We start from the raw sequence: 21,468 nt of genomic DNA, 5'->3' as shown, positions 1-21,468 counted from the left end.
GCCAATTCCTATGTTCCACTGAATCCCCTCAAACCTGTGGACCTCCAGCGAGGACAGAACTGGACTAAACACTTTCTAACCCCTTCTCAACAGCTGTGTTTTCTCCTGTATGAAGCTCAAAAAAAATCAAAAGATGGGAAGAGGTGGGTCAGTGGGTTACAGAACAAAATCTTCATTTTAGACACAAAACATAGACATAGTAAAGTGAAAAGTAACATGGTGGTACAGTATTAACTAACCTTTTGAATTCGACAGGATAGCTGGAGAAAGAATGATCCCAATGGTTGGGCAATCCAAAACTAAAGGTCACAAAGAACAAAGAAAAGTACAGCACAGAAACAGGCCCTTTGGCCCTCCAAGCCCTCATACATTTACTCGGTCCATATCCCTCTATACGTACCAATCCAGGTGCCTCTTAAATGTTGCTAACATGCCTGCCTCCACCACCTCCTCTGGCAGCAGGTTCCAGGCATCCAGCATTCTCTGCATGAAAAACTTCCCCCGCACATCTCCCTTAAAGTTTTCCATCTCACCTTGCCCCCTTGTGACTGATACTTCCACCCTGGGAAAAAGCCTCTGACTATCCACCCTGTCTATGCCTCTCATAATTTTGCAGGCCTTTATCAGGTCTCCCCCCAGGCTCCATCTGTCCAATGAAAAAAGTCCTAGTTTATTCAACCTCTCCTTATAATCAACTCCCTTGAGACCAGGCAACATCCTGGTGAACTTTCTTTGCATTCTCTCCAAAGCTTCCACGTCTTTCTGATAGTGTGGTGAGGAGAACTGCACACAATACTCCAAATGCAGCCTAAGCAAGATTTTACATAGCTGCAATAAGATTTCCCAACTCCTGCGCTCACTGCTCTGGCTAATGAAGGCAAGCATGCCATATGCCTTCTTAATCACCTTGACCGCCTGTGTTGCCACTTTTAGGGTTTCAGTATAGTTTGAGTTCTTACAGTTTGACAATAAGGAGTAAACCTTTTAGGACTGAGGTGAGGAGAAATTTCTTCACCAGAGAATTCACTTCAAACAATAAATATATTCAACAATTTTCTTTATTGCCGAATGCCAGTGGCTCTTTGCTGGCGTGATGCATTGCTTGCTGTACAGCAGGAGTTCACTGGGCAGATATTGATGGGTTTAAGAAATGTGAGGGCATGTGTATTAATCTATTCCCCATGACTACACTTCCCTTTGATCATATATGTTCCAGTCATTTTTGCACCCCCTGCCCTGTTGCAGTCACTGGTCAAAATCCAGAACCCTGCTGTCTCACAGCACTTTTAACAGGCTACAGTGACGCAGGAAGAAGGCTACCCCCACCACATTCCCAGAAAGTAGTTGTGGTCAAAACATTGTGTGATTTCAAGGCGGAGTTAGATACAACTCTTGGAGCTAACGGGTCAAGAGGTACAAGGGGAAGGTGGGATCAATGTATTGAATTTGATGATCAGCCATAATCAAAATGAATAGCAGAGCAGGTTTGATGGGCCAAATGACCTCCTCCTGCTTCTAGTTCCTACGGATTGTAAACCACTAGATGACAGAACTGCAATCACACCTGATGTCGAACACAACCTGCATGATTTGTTTTATAGAACAAATTCCAAAGCTCTTTTGCACTGCGGTGAGGAGGAGGACACTGGGTGGAGACCAAGGGTTACATTATCCAACTGACAAAGAGGAAATATTTCTGGGCAGCTCCAGTCTGGCTTAACATTCTTGACACAGCTTCAGGAACCAAGGGCACGCTACCAGCTGGCTCCTTTTTCAGTTTATATCCATTCTCAGGATATGCTGCCAGGGCCTGTGCTTGTTGCCCATGCCTTGTGTGGAATGTGGTGGGGGTAGCAGGGAGCCTTCTTCCTGCGTCACTGTGTAGTTACAAGTGCCGTGAGACAGCAGTGTTCTGGATTTTGACCAAGTGACTGCAACATGATTTAGGGCAGGGGGGTGGGGGGCATAAACGACTGGAACATATATAATCAAAGGTCACCCCAGGGAAGTGTAGTCATGGGGGATAGCTTAATACACATGCCCTCACATTTCTTAAACACATCAATATCTGCCCAGTGAATTGCTGCTGTACGGCAAGCAGTGCATCACACCAGCAAAGAGCCACTGGCTAAAGAAAACTGCCGAATATATTTGTTGTTTGAAGTTAAGGCTTAACTTTAATGTGAAACGTGCAGTAGCCTGGCCATCTACTGCCAAGTTGGACAGGAGCCAAGCCTGTCAGCCTTTGTGAGAGGGAGCTTTTAATGAGCAAGCCAAACATTTGATGAATTCAAGTTAAAAAAAATTTTCTTTGGCAATACCAGGAGGGGAGTGGGGTAGGTGGGTAGGCTTGAGGGGGGGTGGGGGGGCACCTTTGATGGCTCCACTGCGAATAACATAAAACACCCACACAAATGGTTTGCCAACAATCAGACGCCCGGCAGGCAATCAAGTCAGGACTTTCCCTCAGCTCTTATAATCCTCTGAGTTGGGTTCATGGTTCCAGTCCTATTTCTGAAGATTTGAGCACATAATATAAACTGGAATTGAAATACAGTGCCGAGGGAGTGCTCCACTGCCAGAGATGCTGCCTTCTGGATGAGATGCTAAACCAGTCTTCTCACATGTGATGATATCTTTAATGCCAGGTCCAATCTCTCAATCAGCATTCGGGCAGCATGCTGGCCCAGTGGTTAGCACTGCTCCCTCAGAGCACCAGGGACCTGGGTTCGATTCCTGCCTCGGGTCACAGTCAGTGCGGAGTTTGCTTGTTCTCCCCGTGCCTGAGTGGGTTTGCTCCAGTTTCCTCCCACACTCCAAAAATGTATGGGTTGGGTGGATTGGCCGTGATAAATTGTCCCTTAGTGTCAGAGGGACTAGCTAGGATAAATAGGGAATTATGGGAATAGGGCCTGGGTGGGATTGTGGTGGGTGTGCAGACTCAATGGGCCAAATGGCCACCTCCTGCACTGTACAATTCTATATGTAAGATTTGGGGCGGCATGGTATAGTGGTTAGCACTGCTGCTTCACAGCTCCAGGGACCTGGTTCGATTCCTGGTTTGGGTCACTGACTGTGTGGAGTTTGCACATTCTCCTCATGTCTGCGTGGGATTTCCTCCAGGTGCTCCAGTTTTCTCCCACAGTCCAAAGATGTGCAGGTTAGGTTGATTGGCCATGCCAAAATTGCCCCTTCGTGTCCTGAGATGCGTAGATTAGAGGGATTAGTGGGTAAAATATGTAGGGATATGGGGTTAGGACCTGGGTGGGATTGTGGTCAGTGCATACTCGATGGCCGAATGCCTCTTTCTGTACTGTAGGGTTTCTATGACTTCTATGATTTCACTGATGCTATGAAAAACAAGGTACCCGTGGGACCTTGCTGTGCAGGCACTGGCTATATCACACTGGGGCAGTAACCCCTGTCATTAATTTTGTTCCCCCCGCCACTGTCCCCACCCTAAGGGGCTAAGGGGTGTTGGACTCCCAGAGTTCCAACATTACATTATGTTGGTGTGCTAACCTGCATAATGAGTATCAGCCATCTCTTCCCTCGATGTTTTGTGACTGAACTCAACCTTCTCCTCATCAAACATCAACGCCCCTAAACATTCCAGCAAAGGGGTGGGGTAGAGGGCTCAGCAGTAGGTTTTTAAGACCAGAAAACCTACCGCTGGAATGCTAAGATCTAATCAGAGAAACAACATAGAATCACAGAACCCCTACAATGCAGGAGAAGGCCATTCGGTCCATCCAGTCTGCACTAACTCTCCGATGGAGCACTTCACATATCAACCCCACAACCCCACGTATTTACCACAGTAATCACCGTAACCTACACATCTTGGGACATTCAGGGTCAATTTTAGCATGGCCGATCCACCTAACCTGCACATTTTGGAGTGTGGGAGGAAACTGGACCACCCGAAGGAAACCAACAGAGACACAAGGTCAACATGTAAACTCCACACAGTCAGTCACCCGAGATTGCAATAGAACCCAGGTCACTGGCTCTATGAGGTAGCAGCGCTAAACCAATGTGCCCTCCATAAATTTATATAGTGCCACTGACATCATAGAGGGGGGCATCTCTGAAACAAAACTTGGCATCAAGCCAAAGGAGATGACATCGGAACAGGTGGCTAAAATTTTAGTTAGAGATGTTGGATTTTAGGAGCATCTTAAAAGGGGAGAGTTTTGGGGCAGGAGTGAAATTCCAGAACAGGCGCACAGTGTCCATTCACAGGGAAGAGGAAGTGGGAGATGCACAAGAGGCTAGAGTTGGAAGAATGCAGAGTTCCCAGGGGCGTTGTGAGGCGAGAGGAGGCTTCAGAAATACAAACAGTGAGACCATGGGTGGAGCAGGGAACAAGGATGAGATTTTAAAATTGAAGTGTTTCCATACTAGGAGCCTATGTAGATCTGCAAACTTGTAATGTTATTTTGAATTGTTTTGTGTGATGTTGGCGTTGCCAGCATTTGTTGCTTATCCCCAATTACCCTTGAACTGTGGCTTGCTGGGCCATTTCAGAGGGCTGTTAAGAGTCAACCACACTGCTGTGGTTCTGGAGTCACATGTAGGCCAGGCCAGATAAGGACGGCAGATTTCCTTTCCTAAAGAACATTCGTGAACCAAAGTGTTTTGACAACAATCAGTGATAACTGTCAGGGCCATAATTTCTGAGACTAGCTTTATAATCCCAGATTTATAAAATTTAAATTCCACTAGCAGCTGTGGGATTTGAACCCCTGTCCTCAGTCTGTGCCTCTGAATTATTAGTTAGTCACATTTGCAATACGCCATCGCCTCCCCAAATGATGAGCAAACAGGATTTTGTTAGGATGTGGAGGGTGGAAAATGGCAAGCTGGAATCATCCAGCCCGGAGATAACGGAAAGCCTGGGTGAGGAAAACACCATCTTCAGTTCCGGCCTCCGAGACCAGCACAGAGCAGTAATCAATCCAGCAATGTAATGCCATTTATCAGCCACCATACAGGATCATCAAGGAACAAAGAACAAAAGTGAAAGGGGGTCTGTGTAATGGCAAATTCAAGGATCCACATTGAACGAGCTGGGCGGTTCTGTCCCATCTCAGCCAACGTTTATCTTTCATACCAAGAGCATCACCAAGAACAGATTATCTAGTAATTTATCTGTTTGTCGGAACTGGCCGTGCAAACTGGTTAATGTGTTTCATCATGATATGGCAATGATTGCCAATGTGATTCATTCACTGTAAAGCCCTTCCCAAAGTCCTGAGGTCAGAAACGGTGCTATATAATTGCAAGGTCTCTTGGTTTTCTTTGAAAAGAAAAATAACAGATCGGCAGTGGCAAAGCAGCATTGTCTTTGCTGAACTGAAATTAAAGATTATTTCCCCCGCTGCCCTACCTTGAATAAGCACCACTGGTTTACTGAATCCCTCATGCCATTCTTTGCTTCAATTCTGAAAGTGATTGCCAGGAAGCCACAAAAACTGTGGCCCAAATTGGTCAAAAGGACCATGTAAATTTTAGGCAGACAGGAAAAACTTGTCTTTTTATAATGCTTTTCACTTAGAAATACGCCATCCAATGCTCGCTTCAACAACGAAGAAAAAGTGGACTGAAAGAAGCACAAGGAGGAGTGGGGGAGTGAACTGAAGCTTGGTCAAGATGTGTCTTAAAGGAGGAGAGAGTGATAGAGTGGTCTAGGGAGGGATTTTCAGAGTGGAGAACCCAGAGGGCTGGGCGGTGGTGGCACAATCACTAACGGTGAGGCAAAGGAACCAATTCTTGAACCTGCTCAATTCAACTCATGAACTAAAAATCCAACGTTCTTTACATGATGTGCAACCCACTCCAGCAAGTCATCGTTCTGGAAACAAAGATGAAAACACCCTCTCTGCCACCCCTCCCACACTCACCCAACTCCCACCCACCCAACTGCTACCCACTGTGTCTGTGGAAGGGTAAGAAACAGGGATTTGAAAATTGCCCTGTATGCTGTGCCTGTGTGCCAGAATAGGAATCAATCACCACAATCTTATCTCTGGGATTTGAGCGAGGCAGTTTTCTCACTGGTGATGGGAGCAATTTGAGGTGTTGAATTAAGAGCATCACAACAGAAGTGTGCTCCACAGCAGCGAAATAAATTAACGGATGTGAGACTTCTCCCATAGTTTATTGCTAACAACACACTTAATATTCCCAGTACTGTCACCAGAGTATAAACGGTTTTTTTTATATATAAACACAAGCTGCAATTGTTACGAAAGCAAGTGAAACAAAAAAAAATAACATTTTGCGATAAAATGTATGAGTAATTTCAGAAAAGGCATGTGTTGTGTGGGCTGGTGGGGAGGAATGGCTAACTTTGGGCCCATGGTTCCAACTGTCTCCACAACTGTCTGTTCCCTCGCTTCCTGTCTAATTCTGTTGATGGTTAAGTGATAGAGAGCGATCGCTGTGATTAATCAACAACTCAGTTTGCACTGCATCGGGCAGCTACTCTTTCTTTGTCTAGAAATCCCTGCCCCTGGTTTTGAACATCCCCCTCCGATAAATGTTCTTCCCTCCTAAAGAGGCTGATGCATTCAGAGATTCTGAACACCAGCCCCTCTCCATGTGTCAGTCAGTCAATGAGAAGGGGAATTCCATGCATGGGGTGGAAAGGAGTGACATCCCTCCCTGATCCAGGGGGACCCATCATGAACAGGAAATCTTGTAAGACAGGGCAGTGTGGACATTCGAACCCCGCTCCCCCACCCACCCACCGGCCAGCCATTAGTCCAGCCAGATCACTGTAGCCCAACCTGACATCTTCCTGTCTAAATTGGTCTAATATGGCAGGTGTTTGCCCAGAAGCCATCTATAGTCCGATTGGCCACATTTCTGATAGATTGGAGATTCCCGAGATGATGGGTTTATACCTGGATCAATGTTATGGTCCAACAATGCCAATTAAGATAGCACTCACCTGCCACCAATATATTGAGGCATTTACTCTGCCACCCCCACCTAACTTGATGACAATTAATATGAGTGAAAAAAGCCTTCATTCGCTTTCAAGATATAAACCTGGAGACGCAGGATCTCAAATCACTCCTGCACAGTTCAAGATCACACACCATGAAGCAAAGGGAGGTGCAGGGAGAGAAAGCTCGAGACAGACAGAGTGAGTCATCAGGGTGTCGAAATTTGCTGATGACACCAAGATTGGGGGAAAGGCAAATTGTGCGGAGGGTGTGGAGAGTCTGCAGAAGGATCTAGATAGGCTGGGCAAATGGGCCAGGAAATGGCAAATGGAATTTAATGTTGGCAAGTGTGAGGTGGTCCACTTTGGTAGGAAGAATGGTAGGAAGGACTATTACTTACGTGGCGAAAAACTGCAGCAGGCGACGGTGCAGAGGGACCTCGGGGTCCTTGTGCATGAGTCGCAAAAACCCAGCTTGCAGGTGCAGCAGGTGGTCAGGAAGGCGAATGGGATGCTGGCCTTCATAGCGAGGGGGATTGAATATAAAAGTAGGGAGGTCTTGCTGCAGCTGTATAGGGCATTGGTGAGGCCGCAGCTGGAGTACTGTGTGCAGTTTTGGGCGCCGCACCTGCGCAAGGATATTTTGGCCCTGGAGGGAGTGCAGAGGAGGTTTACTAGGCTGATACCGGAGTTGAGGGGATTGAGCTATGAGGAGAGGCTGAATAAACTAGGCTTGTACTCGTTAAGAGTTTAGAAGAATGAGGGGAGATCTCATTGAGACGTATAAGATGATGAATGGGATGGATAGGATAGAGGTGGAGAGACTCTTCCCGCTCAAAAAAGACAGTAGGACTAGGGGGCACAGCCTCAAGATAAAGGGGAGGCGGTTTAGAACGGAGTTGAGGAGGAACTTCTTCACTCAAAGGGTGGTGAATCTCTGGAATTCTCTGCCCGTTGAAGTGGTGGAGGCTGCCTCGCTAAATAATTTTAAGAAGCGGGTTGATGGGTTTTTGATAAGAGAGGGGATTAAGGGTTATGGGGAGAGGGCGGGAAAGTGGAACTGAGCCGCGACAGATCAGCCATGATCTTATTGAATGGCGGGGCAGGCTCGAAGGGCTAGATGGCCTACTCCTGCTCCTATTTCTTATGTTCTTATGAGACAGTATCAGAGACAGAGACAGAGAGAGAAAGAGAAAGAGAGGAACAGAGAGAGAGACAGTGAGAGACAGTGACAGAGAGAGAGGCAGAGACAGAGAGAGACGCAGAGACAGAGAGAGAGGCAGAGACAGAGAGAGAGGCAGAGACAGAGAGAGAGGCAGAGTGGCAGACAGGGAGAGAGACAGAGGGACAGAGACAGAGGGACAGAGACAGAGGGACAGAGACAGAGGGAGAGAGAAACAGAGAGAGAGAGAGAGAGAGAACAGACAGAGAGTGGCAGAGAGACAGAGCGAGAGGCAGCCAGAGAGAGCGCGACGGCGAGAGAGAGCGCGACGGCGAGGGAGAGCACGACGGCGAGAGAGAGCGCGACGGCGAGAGAGAGCGCGACGGCGAGAGAGAGCGCGACGGCGAGAGAGAGCGCGACGGCGAGAGAGAGCGCGACGGCGAGGGAGAGCGCGACGGCGAGGGAGAGCGCGACGGCGAGGGAGAGCGCGACGGCGAGAGAGAGCGCGACGGCGAGGGAGAGCGCGACGGCGAGAGAGAGGGCGGGTGAGAGCGAGGGCGGGGGAGAGCGAGGGCAGGGAAGAGCGAGGGCGAGCAAGGGCGAGGGCGGGGGAGGGCGAGAGCGTGGGCGAGGGCGTGGGCGAGGGCGTGGGCGAGGGCGGGCGAGGGCGAGGGTGGGCGAGGGCGAGGGTGAGGGTGGGCGAGGGCGAGAGCGGGGGAGGGCGAGGGCAAGGGCGATAGCGAGCGAGTGAGGGCGAGGGCGGGGGAGGGAGGGCGAGGGAGGGCGGGGGAGAGCGAGGGCGGGGGAGAGCGAGGGAGGGCGAGGGAGGGCGAGGGAGGGCGAGGGCGAGGGAGGGCGAAGGCGAGGGAGGGCGAGGGAGAGCGAGGGAGAGCGAGGGCGAGGGAGAGCGAGGGCGAGGGAGGGCGAGGGCGAGGGCGAGGGCGAGGGTGGACGAGGGCGAGGGCGGGCGAGGGCGAGAGCGGGGGAGGGAGGGCGAGGGAGGGCGGGGGAGAGCGAGGGCGGGGGAGAGCGAGGGAGAGGGAGGGCGAGGGAGAGCGAGGGCGAGGGAGGGCGAGGGAGGGCGAGGGAGGGCAAAGGCGAGGGAGGGCGAAGGCGAGGGCGAGGGAGAGCGAGGGCGAGGGAGAGCGAGGGCGAGGGAGGGCGAGGGCGAGGGAGGGCGAGGGCGAGGGAGGGCGAGGGCGAGGGAGGGCGAGGGCGAGGGAGGGCGAGGGCGAGCGAGGGCGAGGGCGAGCGAGGGCGAGGGCGAGCGAGGGCGAGGGCGAGGGCGAGGGAGGGCGAGGGAGGGCGAGGGAGGGCGAGGGCGAGGGAGGGCGAAGGCGAGGGAGGGCGAAGGTGAGGGCGAGGGAGAGCGAGGGCGAGGGAGAGCGAGGGCGAGGGAGGGCGAGGGAGGGCGAGGGCGAGGGCGAGGGAGGGCGAGGGCGAGGGAGGGCGAGGGCGAGGGAGGGCGAGGGCGAGGGAGGGCGAGGGCGAGGGAGGGCGAGGGCGAGGGAGGGCGAGGGCGAGGGAGGGCGAGGGCGAGGGCGAGGGCGAGGGAGGGCGAGGGCGAGGGCGAGGGCGAGGGAGTGCGAGGGCGAGGGAGGGCGAGGGAGGGTGAGGGAGAGGGAGGGCCAGGGAGGGAGGGCGGGGGAGAGCGAGGGCGGGGGAGAGCGAGGGCGAAGGAGGGCGAGGGCGAGGGAGGGCGAGGGAGGGTGAGGGAGAGGGAGGGCCAGGGAGGGAGAGGGAGGGCCAGGGAGGGCGAGGGCGAGGGAGAGGGAGGGCGAGGGAGGGCGAGGGAGGGTGAGGGAGAGGGAGGGCCAGGGAGGGCGGGGGCGAGGGAGGGAGAGGGAGGGCGAGGGCGAGGGAGAGGGAGGGCGAGGGAGGGCGAGGGAGAGCGAGAACGAGGGCCAGGGAGGGCGAGGGCAAGGGAGGGCGAGGGCAAGGGAGGGCGAGGGCAAGGGAGGGCGAGGGCAAGGGAGGGCGAGGGCAAGGGAGGGCGAGGGCAAGGGAGGGCGAGGGCAAGGGAGGGCGAGGGCAAGGGAGGGCGAGGGCAAGGGAGGGCGAGGGCAAGGGAGGGCGAGGGCAAGGGAGGGCGAGGGCAAGGGAGGGCGAGGGCGAGGGCGAACGAGGGCGAGGGCGAGCGAGGGCGGGGGAGAGCGAGGGCGGGGGAGAGCGAGGGCGGGGGAGAGCGAGGGCGGGGGAGAGCGAGGGCGGGGGAGAGCGAGGGCGGGGGAGAGCGAGGGCGGGGGAGAGCGAGGGCGGGGGAGAGCGAGGGCGGGGGAGAGCGAGGGCGGGGGAGAGCGAGGGCCGGGGAGAGCGAGGGCCGGGGAGAGCGAGGGCCGGGGAGAGCGAGGGCCGGGGAGAGCGAGGGCCGGGGAGAGCGAGGGCCGGGGAGAGCGAGGGCCGGGGAGAGCGAGGGCCGGGGAGAGCGAGGGCCGGGGAGAGGGAGAGGGAGAGGGAGAGGGAGGGAGAACGAGGGCCAGGGAGAACGAGGGCCAGGGAGAACGAGGGCCAGGGAGAACGAGGGCCAGGGAGAACGAGAGCGAGAGCCAGACAGAGCGAGAGCGAGAGCCAGACAGAGCGAGAGCGAGAGCCAGACAGAGCGAGAGCGAGAGCCAGACAGAGCGAGAGCGAGAGCCAGACAGAGCGAGAGCGAGAGCCAGACAGAGCGAGAGCGAGAGCCAGACAGAGCGAGAGCGAGAGCCAGACAGAGCGAGAGCGAGAGCCAGACAGAGCGAGAGCGAGAGCCAGACAGAGCGAGAGCCAGAGCCAGACAGAGCGAGAGCGAGAGCCAGACAGAGCGAGAGCCAGAGCCAGACAGAGCGAGAGCGAGAGCGAGAGCCAGACAGAGCGAGAGCGAGAGCGAGAGCCAGACAGAGCGAGAGCGAGAGCCAGACAGAGCGAGAGCGAGAGCGAGAGCCAGACAGAGCGAGAGCGAGAGCGAGAGCGAGAGCCAGACAGAGCGAGAGCGAGAGCGAGAGCCAGACAGAGCGAGAGCGAGAGCGAGAGCCAGACAGAGCGAGAGCGAGAACCAGACAGAGCGAGAGCGAGAGCCAGACAGAGCGAGAGCGAGAGCCAGACAGAGCGAGAGCGAGAGCCAGACAGAGCGAGAGCGAGAGCCAGACAGAGCGAGAGCGAGAGCCAGACAGAGCGAGAGCGAGAGCCAGACAGAGCGAGAGCGAGAGCCAGACAGAGCGAGAGCGAGAGCCAGACAGAGCGAGAGCGAGAGCCAGACAGAGCGAGAGCCAGACAGAGCGAGAGCCAGACAGAGCGAGAGCGAGAGCCAGACAGAGCCAGAGCGAGAGCCAGACAGAGCCAGAGCGAGAGCCAGACAGAGCCAGAGCGAGAGCCAGACAGAGCCAGAGCGAGAGCCAGACAGAGCCAGAGCGAGAGCCAGACAGAGCCAGAGCGAGAGCCAGACAGAGCCAGAGCGAGAGCCAGACAGAGCCAGAGCGAAAGCCAGACAGAACCAGAGCGAGAGCCAGACAGAGCGAGAGCCAGACAGAGCGAGAGCGAGAGCCAGACAGAGCGAGAGCGAGAGCCAGACAGAGCGAGAGCGAGAGCCAGACAGAGCGAGAGCCAGAGCCAGACAGAGCGAGAGCGAGAGCCAGACAGAGCGAGAGCGAGAGCCAGACAGAGCGAGAGCCAGAGCGAGAGCCAGACAGAGCGAGAGCGAGAGCCAGACAGAGCGAGAGCCAGACAGAGCGAGAGCGAGAGCGAGAGCCAGACAGAGCGAGAGCGAGAGCCAGACAGAGCGAGAGCGAGAGCCAGACAAAGCGAGAGCGAGAGCGAGAGCCAGACAGAGCGAGAGCGAGAGCGAGAGCCAGACAGAGCGAGAGCGAGAGCGAGAGCCAGACAGAGCGAGAGCGAGAGCGAGAGCCAGACAGAGCGAGAGCGAGAGCGAGAGCCAGACAGAGCGAGAGCGAGAGCGAGAGCCAGACAGAGCGAGAGCGAGAGCGAGAGCCAGACAGAGCGAGAGCGAGAGCGAGAGCCAGACAGAGCGAGAGCGAGAGCGAGAGCCAGACAGAGCGAGAGCGAGAGCGAGAGCCAGACAGAGCGAGAGCGAGAGCGAGAGCCAGACAGAGCGAGAGCGAGAGCGAGAGCCAGACAGAGCGAGAGCGAGAGCGAGAGCCAGACAGAGCGAGAGCCAGACAGAGCCAGAGCGAGAGCCAGAGCGAGAGCCAGGCAGAGCCAGAGCGCGAGCCAGACAGAGCGAGAGCGAGAGCCAGACAGAGCGAGAGCGAGAGCCAGACAGAGCGAGAGCGAGAGCCAGACAGAGCGAGAGCGAGAGCCAGACAGAGCGAGAGCCAGACAGAGCCAGAGCGAGAGCCAGACAGAGCCAGAGCGAGAGCCAGACAGAGCCAGAGCGAGAGCCAGACAGAGCCAGAGCGAGAGCCAGACAGAGCGAGAGCGAGAGCCAGACAGAGCCAGAGCGAGAGCCAGACAGAGCGAGAGCGAGAGCCAGACAGAGCGAGAGCGAGAGCCAGACAGAGCGAGAGCCAGACAGAGCGAGAGCGAGAGCCAGACAGAGCGAGAGCGAGAGCGAGAGCCAGACAGAGCGAGAGCGAGAGCGAGAGCCAGACAGAGCGAGAGCGAGAGCCAGACAGAGCGAGAGCGAGAGCGAGAGCCAGACAGAGCGAGAGCGAGAGCGAGAGCCAGACAGAGCGAGAGCGAGAGCGAGAGCCAGACAGAGCGAGAGCGAGAGCGAGAGCCAGACAGAGCGAGAGCGAGAGCGAGAGCCAGACAGAGCGAGAGCGAGAGCCAGACAGAGCGAGAGCGAGAGCGAGAGCCAGACAGAGCGAGAGCGAGAGCGAGAGCCAGACAGAGCGAGAGCGAGAGCCAGACAGAGCGAGAGCGAGAGCCAGACAGAGCGAGAGCGAGAGCGAGAGCCAGACAGAGCGAGAGCGAGAGCGAGAGCCAGACAGAGCGAGAGCGAGAGCGAGAGCCAGACAGAGCGAGAGCGAGAGCGAGAGCCAGACAGAGCGAGAGCGAGAGCGAGAGCCAGACAGAGCGAGAGCGAGAGCGAGAGCCAGACAGAGCGAGAGCGAGAGCGAGAGCCAGACAGAGCGAGAGCGAGAGCCAGACAGAGCCAGAGCGAGAGCCAGACAGAGCCAGAGCGAGAGCCAGAGCGAGAGCCAGGCAGAGCCAGAGCGAGAGCCAGACAGAGCGAGAGCGAGAGCCAGACAGAGCCAGAGCCAGACAGAGCCAGAGCCAGACAGAGCCAGAGCCAGAGCCAGACAGAGCCAGAGCCAGAGCCAGACAGAGCCAGAGCCAGACAGAGCCAGAGCCAGACAGAGCCAGAGCCAGAGCCAGACAGAGCCAGAGCGAGAGCCAGACAGAGCCAGAGCGAGAGCCAGACAGAGCCAGAGCGAGAGCCAGACAGAGCGAGAGCGAGAGCCAGACAGAGCCAGAGCGAGAGCGAGAGCCAGACAGAGCGAGAGCGAGAGCCAGACAGAGCCAGAGCGAGAGCCAGACAGAGCCAGAGCGAGAGCCAGACAGAGCCAGAGCGAGAGCCAGACAGAGCCAGAGCGAGAGCCAGACAGAGCCAGAGCGAGAGCCAGACAGAGCCAGAGCGAGAGCCAGACAGAGCCAGAGCGAGAGCCAGACAGAGCCAGAGCGAGAGCCAGACAGAGCGAGAGCGAGAGCGAGAGCCAGACAGAGCGAGAGCTAGAGCCAGACAGAGCGAGAGCGAGAGCCAGACAGAGCGAGAGCGAGAGCCAGACAGAGCCAGAGCGAGAGCCAGACAGAGCCAGAGCCAGAGCCAGACAGAGCGAGAGCGAGAGCCAGACAGAGCGAGAGCGAGAGCCAGACAGAGCGAGAGCGAGAGCCAGACAGAGCGAGAGCGAGAGCCAGACAGAGCGAGAGCGAGAGCCAGACAGAGCGAGAGCGAGAGCCAGACAGAGCGAGAGCGAGAGCCAGACAGAGCGAGAGCCAGAGCCAGAGCGAGAGCCAGACAGAGCGAGAGCCAGAGCGAGAGCCAGACAGAGCGAGAGCCAGAGCGAGAGCCAGACAGAGCGAGAGCGAGAGCCAGACAGAGCGAGAGCGAGAGCCAGACAGAGCGAGAGCGAGAGCCAGACAGAGCGAGAGCCAGACAGAGCGAGAGCCAGACAGAGCGAGAGCAAGAGCCAGACAGAAAGAGCCAGAGACGGAGAGAGCCAGAGACGGAGAGAGCCAGAGACGGAGAGAGCCAGAGACGGAGAGAGCGAGATCCACGGTGAGAAAAGGAGCCACAGAAAGCAAGAGAAGGAGTCAGAGCGAGAGCCAGAGACAGCAAGAGCAGAGAGAGTGAGAGCCAGATCCCGAAAGAGCCAGAGACAGTGAGAGCCAGAGAGTGCGAGAACGAGAACAAGAGCCAGAGATAGCGAGAGCCAGGGAGAGCGATAGAAGGAGCCAGAGACAGCCAGAGCCAAGGAGAGCAACAGGGAGAGCAAGTGAGATCGAGGGAAAGTGCCAGAGAGAGCGAGAGCAAGTGCCAGCGAGCCACAGCCAGAGCCAGAGCGAGCCACAGCCAGAGCGAGCCACAGCCAGAGCGAGCCACAGCCAGAGCGAGCCACAGCCAGAGCGAGCCACAGCCAGAGCGAGCCACAGCCAGAGCGAGCCACAGCCAGAGCGAGCCACAGCCAGACAGAGCGACAGCCAGACAGAGCGACAGCCAGACAGAGCGACAGCCAGACAGAGCGACAGCCAGACAGAGCCAGAACAAAAGCCAAAGAGAGCGAGAGCAAGAGACAGAGAGAATGAGAGACTGAAAGATTGATTGCCAGCGAGAGCAATAGTCAGTGAGAGAGATAGCTAGCGAGAGCGAGAGCCAGACAGAGCAAGGGCCAGATGCAGAGAGAGCAAGAGCCAGTTAGACCGAGAGTGAGAGCCAGATCCAGAGACAGCGAGAGCCAGAGACAGCAAGAGCCAGATGCAGGGAGAGCGAGAGCCAGATAGAGCGTGATCAAGAACCAGAGAGAGTGAGAGGGAGAGTCGGAGAGAGCAAGAGCCAGAGACAGCGAGAACCAGAGAGAGTAAGAGACTGCGAGCAAGAGACAGACAGAACGAGAGCAGAGCCAGAGAGAGCGAAAGCCGGAGAGAGCGAGAGCCAGACTGCCAGTCAGAGTGAGGCTGAGAGCCAGAGGGAGAGCGAGAGCCAGAGAGAGTGAGAGCAAGAGCCAGAGAGAGAACAAGAGCAAGAGAGAGCAACAGCCAGAGAGAGAATGAGAGCAAGAGACAGCAAGAGCGAGAGCTTGAGAAAGCAAGAGCGAAAGCCAGAGACAGCGTGAACGAGAACCAGAGTGTGTGTGAGCGTGAGCTAGAGAAAGTGAGAGAAGGAGCCAGAGAGAGTGAGAGCGAGACCCAGAGAGAGCGAGAGTGAGAGCCAGACAGAGAGTGGGAGCAAGAGAGTGTGAGAGCCAGATAGAGCAAGAGCCAGAGAGATTGAGAGCCAGAGGGAGCGAGAGCCAGGGAGAGCGAGAGGAGTCAGAGAGCCAGAGCCAGAGAGAGTGAGAGCAAGAGACAGAGAGGGCAAGAGTGAGTGCAAGAGCCAGCGAGAGCAATAGCCAGCGAGAGGCGGTAGCCAGCGAGAGGCGGTAGCCAGCGAGAGGCGGTAGCCAGCGAGAGGCGGTAGCCAGCGAGAGGCAGAGCGAGAGCCAGAGCAAGGGCCAGCGAGAGCCAGAGCCAGAGCCATCGAGAGCCAGAGCCAGCGCCATCGAGAGCCAGAGCCAGAGCCATCGAGAGCCAGAGCCAGCGCGACAGCCAGAGCCAGCGCGACAGCCAGCGAGAACCTCAGCCGGCGAGAGCGACAGCCGGCGAGAGCGACAGCCGGCGAGAGCGACAGCCGGCGAGAGCGACAGCCGGCGAGAGCGACAGCCAGCGAGAACCTCAGCCGGCGAGAGCGACAGCCGGCGAGAGCGACAGCCGGCGAGAGCGACAGCTGGCGAGAGCGACAGCCGGCGAGAGCGACAGCTGGCGAGAGCGACAGCCGGCGAGAGCGACAGCCAGCGAGAACCTCAGCCGGCGAGAGCGACAGCCGGCGAGAGCGACAGCCGGCGAGAACTTTAGCCAGTGAGAACGATGGCCAACGAGAGGGAGAGCCAGCAATAACCAGCGAGAGCAATAGCCAGTGAGAGTCAGAGAGAGCGAGAGCGATAGTCAGAGAGAGCAAGAGCCAGAGCAAGCCAGAGACTGGGAACAAGAGCCAGAGAGAGCGAGAACGATAGCCAGAGACAGTGAGAGTGAGAGAGAGCGAGAGCCAGACAGAACGAGACCCAGAGAGCGAGAGAGAGCGAGAGCCAGACAGAGCAAGAGCCAGAGTAAAGCTGAGAGCAACAGAGAGCGCGGGCCAGAGACGGCGAGAGCGCGGGCCAGAGACGGCGAGAGCGCGGGCCAGAGACGGCGAGAGCGCGGGCCAGAGACGGCGAGAGCGCGGGCCAGAGACGGCGAGAGCGCGGGCCAGAGACGGCGAGAGCGCGGGCCAGAGACGGCGAGAGCGCGGGCCAGAGACGGCGAGAGCGCGGGCCAGAGACGGCGAGAGCGCGGGCCAGAGACGGCGAGAGCGCGGGCCAGAGACGGCGAGAGCGCGGGCCAGAGACGGCGAGAGCGCGGGCCAGAGACAGCGAGAGCGTGAGAGCCAGAGAGAATGAGAGGAGAGCCAGAAAGACCGAGAGCCAGAGGGGGCGAGAGCCAGAGGGGGCGAGAGCCAGAGGGGGCGAGAGAGAGTGAGAGCGAGAGCCAGAGAGAGCAAGACCAAGAACCAGAGGCAGCAAGAGAGAAAGCCAAAGAGGGCAAGAGCCAGAGAGATGAGAGCCACAGAGAGCAAGAGAGCCACAGAGAAAGGGAGAGTGAGAGCCACAGAGAGTGACAGCCAGTGCCAGAGAGAGCGAGAGGCAGAGAGAGCAAGAGCCAAAGAGAGATAGCCAGAGCCAGAGGGAGCGAGAGCCAGAGGGAGCGAGAGCAGGGGCCAAAGCAAAAGCGAGAGTGAGAGCCAGAGAGACAGCGAGAGACAGACAGAGCCAGACAGAGGAGAGCCAGAGAGAGAGAGAGCCAGAGAGCGTGAGCGAGAGGGAGATCCAGAGAGCAAGGGCGAGAGCCACATAGTGCGAAAGCGAGGGGCAGAGAGAGTGAGGGCGACGGACAGCGAGGGGCAGAGAGAGCGAGGGGCAGAGAGAGCGAGGGGCAGAGAGAGCGAGGGGCAGAGAGAGCGAGGGGCAGAGAGAGCGAGGGGCAGAGAGAGCGAGGGCGACGGACAGCGAGGGCGACGGACAGCGAGGGCGACGGACAGCGAGGGCGACGGAGTGCCAGAGACAGACAGAGAGATCCAGACAGAGCCAGAGACCCAGGTTCAATTCCGGGTTCAGCCTTGGGTAATTGTGCAGAGTTTGCATGTTCTCCCTGCATCTGCATGGGTTTCCTCTGGGTGCTCCAGTTTCCTTCCACACTCCAAAAGTTAAATGGATTGGCCATGTTATATTGCCTCTTAGTGTCCCAAGATGTATAGCTTGGATTACACAGTAAGAAGTCTGACAACACCAGGTCCAATGCCGGCATCTCCACATCATAGCTTGGATTAGCCATGGGAGATGTGTGGGGTTACTTGGATAGCACAGGGGGTACAGGCCCTAGCTCAGGGTAAGAAACCCTGTCAGAGTCGGTTCAGGCTTGATCAGTTGAATGAGCTCCTGTAGGGATTCTATGGCAGTGAGACAGGCAGTTTTGCAAGTGCCCTATCAAAATGAACTCAGGAACAGGCTGGTCCTTACCAATCATCATTAAACAACAGCTCTCGATGACCTTTCAGGCAGTAACAGGGCATCATAACTGCCTCCCCAACCCCCACCCCAGCCTTCACCCCAAAGGGAGGGGGTCAGATCTGCCAAGTTTACTGTAGTTCAGTTACAATTGCGCCCATCAGTAGTAGTGATGAGTCCAGTGCCTCACCTCAGGGGCAAAATGCCAAGATACCCAACAGCACGTAATGAATCCATGCCCTGGGGAATTGCTCAGCGTGCCACTTGAAAAGAGAGCTGAGTTGAAACATGAAGGGCTGCATTTGAAAAGAAGGGGGTCCGATCCCCAATTCATTCAGCCAAAGTGAATAAAGCCCCTGCTGCATTTCAATCTCTCTCCTTTCCCTACACAAGGAATGCGCCAGGGTGAATTTCGCCTTGAATAAACAATAAGCCCGAGGTGAAAACGACCCCCTAGAATCTCCCCCCACCCCCACCATCATCAGACTGTGGCCAGTAAACTATTCAGCAGTAAAATGCCCCGCAAAGCAGGCGGCGGGCATCTCTCTGCAGTAATTGCTATTGTCCTTGCACCATAGCTCTGATTACAGGAGGGCTGTGCGAGGGGGGGCGGGGGAGTGACTGCAAACAGCTCGCATCAAAGAGCACATTACAGGAGCAAACTAAAGCAGAGGAGCTTGGAGCAGAGGCAAAGCCAATGAGCCACTGTAGGCAGACTGGCATTCATCTCTACAACCATCCAGCCACCAGTTCCTGCTGAAGGTATCCAAGGAGAGGCGGGGGGGACCCTTCCTTCATTCATCGCCCCGGAAAGGGGGAGAGAGAGAGACAGGATGGGTTGGCGAGCACTCTGCCAACTCTCAGCTGGCAAAAAACTCTGGATGTTCAAAAGCCTAGAAACGGTACATGGCATTCTCAAAATTAACAATAGGCTCTCTAGCACACATACACACAGGTTCCTTTTGGAGAGAGATTCCCTCCCGCTAAAACAGGGCATTGTTTGACCTCGCAATTCAAAGTGGGATTGAGGGAAACGCTTGCACAATTTGAGATATCTCTTAACCAAAAAAAAGAGCCTTTCCCTCCCCCAGTGTTCAAATCAACTCTCCTCCTCTAAACCCCTTGTCCCACTCTTTCCCCCACCACACTGGGCGGATCAGAGCCGTTTGCTGGATCCTTTCTTTTCCCTCTCTGGGGAAAATCCCAACAAAGAGAGAACCCGAGGCTGCAGAGTCTGAAAATCCTTGTTTCTTTTACACTTCGGCCGCTGTTAACTCCGGCTGTCTCATACAAGATACAAAACACTAACTTTCTCATCGCCTTGCACATTTTTTTATATTACGGGGGCTTGAACAAATTATTATGGTTTCACATTGCCCATGCTTTACAGCGCCGTGTGAACATCGGATCTTGTCAGCCCGTATCAATCTCAGTGTGATTCCCATTCCAGATTCAATCTTTCTCTCACGACGGATCAAGACAAAACTAGTCAAAAGAATCCTTTTTCTCTTTGCTGGTGTCTCCCACCCCGTCTCCCTCTTACCAGAGATCTCGGTTGAAGGCACCCCGGTCACTGGGAATCCCTTGGAGCTGTACAGATATCTCATGTCCAAGCAGGTCTTGGGTCTCTGTTCCCCTAGAACAGGAGAGGAGAGCAGTCCGAGAAAACACACAGAGAGGGCGATCCACATCATTTTCACAGGGAAGACACAAACAAAGCGAGAAGTGTGTATGTTATGGGAGACAAAAAAGATCCCCAAAACCAGATGAAGGGACCCAGTTCAGTCAGCTTTCCACAAGAGGCTAGAACCGACACACAACAGGGCTACAGAAAAAAAAACCCAATCCAACAAAACTTTTCCAAATCCGTTGCAGGAGAAAGGAGATCCCAAAATGATTCTTCTTTTCTTCTCTCTCCTCTCCAAGGATTAAAACAGCAGTTCGTGACTTGCAATCTTCAATGTAGAAACGTGAGTTTCAATCCATTCCTGGGATTTGCACATTCATTAATGTCACAGCGAAATCCACAGCCCACCCCTCAAAAAAAACACACACACAAAGGGATGGATCTGACACAATTATCCTTCTCAAATAAATAAACACAGTCGCCTTTCTTCGTTCCAGTTGTTTTCTTTTTGAAAGTTTGTTTGTTTGTTGCTGTAAGGATGGTGTTGCAGCCTCTGGGTGTGCGGACACAGAGAGATGGCGTGTGGATGTGGAGTGCCACCAAGCACAGACAGAGACACAGTAAGCCAGCCGCTCCTGTCTGTCTCTGTGCACACTATGCTCTGCTGAGCTTTGCAACTCCACCCACCCCCCACTCTCTCTCTCTCTCTCTCTCTCGCAGGATGTTACGAAAGGCTCGGGCTGGGACCAATGAAGATGCACCGGAGCTTTTCTAATCGCCGCCCCCTTTTTCATTGTCACTGAGCTGTAGGAATGTCATCTTGTCCTCTTAGCGTACGTGTGTATGGTACTTAGAAGCGTCTATTCATTTAACACTTGCAGCCGCACACTGTCGCAGGTTTGCACACACACTAAGATAACCAGTGTGAGATGCTGTTTTACAACAGGACTAGTGATTCTAATTCACATGGTTTTCCAACCTGGTCTGTTCGCTAGACACATGAAGGGAATTTTTCCGTTCCATCTGACAAGGGAAATCATAGCGGGCGGAGAAGCGGGCCATGAGAAGGTTCGTTAACCTCAAACGGGATTTTCTGGTTGTGGGGCGAGCGTGGCCGGAAAATCCCACCCATAGAATCCTCACAGTGCGGAAAGAGTCGGCACCAACTCTCTGGGAGAGCATCCCATCCAGGCCTATTGCCGTGACCGCGTGCATTTACCCCACTAATCCTCCTAATTTACACATCTTTGGACACTAATAGACAATTTTGCATGGCCAATCCACCTAGCCTGCACATCTTTGGACTGTGGGAGGAAACTGCAGCACCCGGAGGAAATTCACACAGACATGGGGAGAACATGTAAACTCCACACAGTCACCCAAGACTGGAATGAAACTTAGATCCCTGGCACTATTCTACAGTAAGGTTCAAATAGTGAGAATATCACAGTCCACACCCCTTACAGAGGGGTGCATGGGTGATAACCTAATTGCCCAATTTTTAAAAATCATTTTATGGGATTTGGATGTTACTGACCAGGTCAGCATTTATTGCCCATCCCTATTTGCCTAAATCCTGGATTAATTAAGTGTGTGCCTCTGTAATAAAAGTGTATTTTAGTTTATAGAACGCACAACGTATGTCATCCGTAAAGTTGCCAGAAAGAAAAACAGGTGGGATTTTCTTCTGGTCTCAAGCTCCAGACTGTTGCAATTCCAAAAGCTATACAATAGCTGACAGTTAGAGCCTTTTTTCTACAAAGCAACTGCAACACAACAGCTCTGAGAGAACATGAAGCTAATTAGCTGTATTCACTGCAAGCAATGTCATGACAGTGGAACTACCATTAGAATCAACATTGGTCCAAAAGATCAGTGCCTTTTACACATTATGCATGGTGCTTTTGTAAATTAAGCAGTGGATTAGCTTCGGTTAGAGTAATTGGAAGCAGTGTTACGTGATAGAAAAGTATTGGTGAAATTGGAAGGAAGACTG

The 21,468-nt window shown here is 55.2% G+C and overlaps 1 protein-coding gene across 1 annotated transcript in view; it reads right to left on the bottom strand.

Annotated features, from left to right (window-relative positions):
• The window catches only part of LOC145340835 (glypican-1-like), a 190,002-nt gene extending 169,867 nt beyond the window's left edge, over positions 1–20,135 (bottom strand). The window contains exon 1 of the mRNA XM_080185289.1: positions 19,389–20,135. Within this exon, the coding sequence (XP_080041415.1) occupies positions 19,389–19,539 (151 nt within the window). The 5' untranslated portion in view covers positions 19,540–20,135. The remainder of the gene's footprint in view (positions 1–19,388) is intronic.
• Positions 20,136–21,468: the final 1,333 nt, after the last annotated feature.

This window comes from Carcharhinus amblyrhynchos, chromosome 3, assembly GCF_965287045.1.
Source record: "Carcharhinus amblyrhynchos chromosome 3, sCarAmb.v2.hapA, whole genome shotgun sequence".
NCBI lineage: Eukaryota > Metazoa > Chordata > Chondrichthyes > Carcharhiniformes > Carcharhinidae > Carcharhinus > Carcharhinus amblyrhynchos.
Note: the sequence above shows the minus strand (reverse complement) of the source record. Positions and strands in the feature narration are given on the sequence as shown.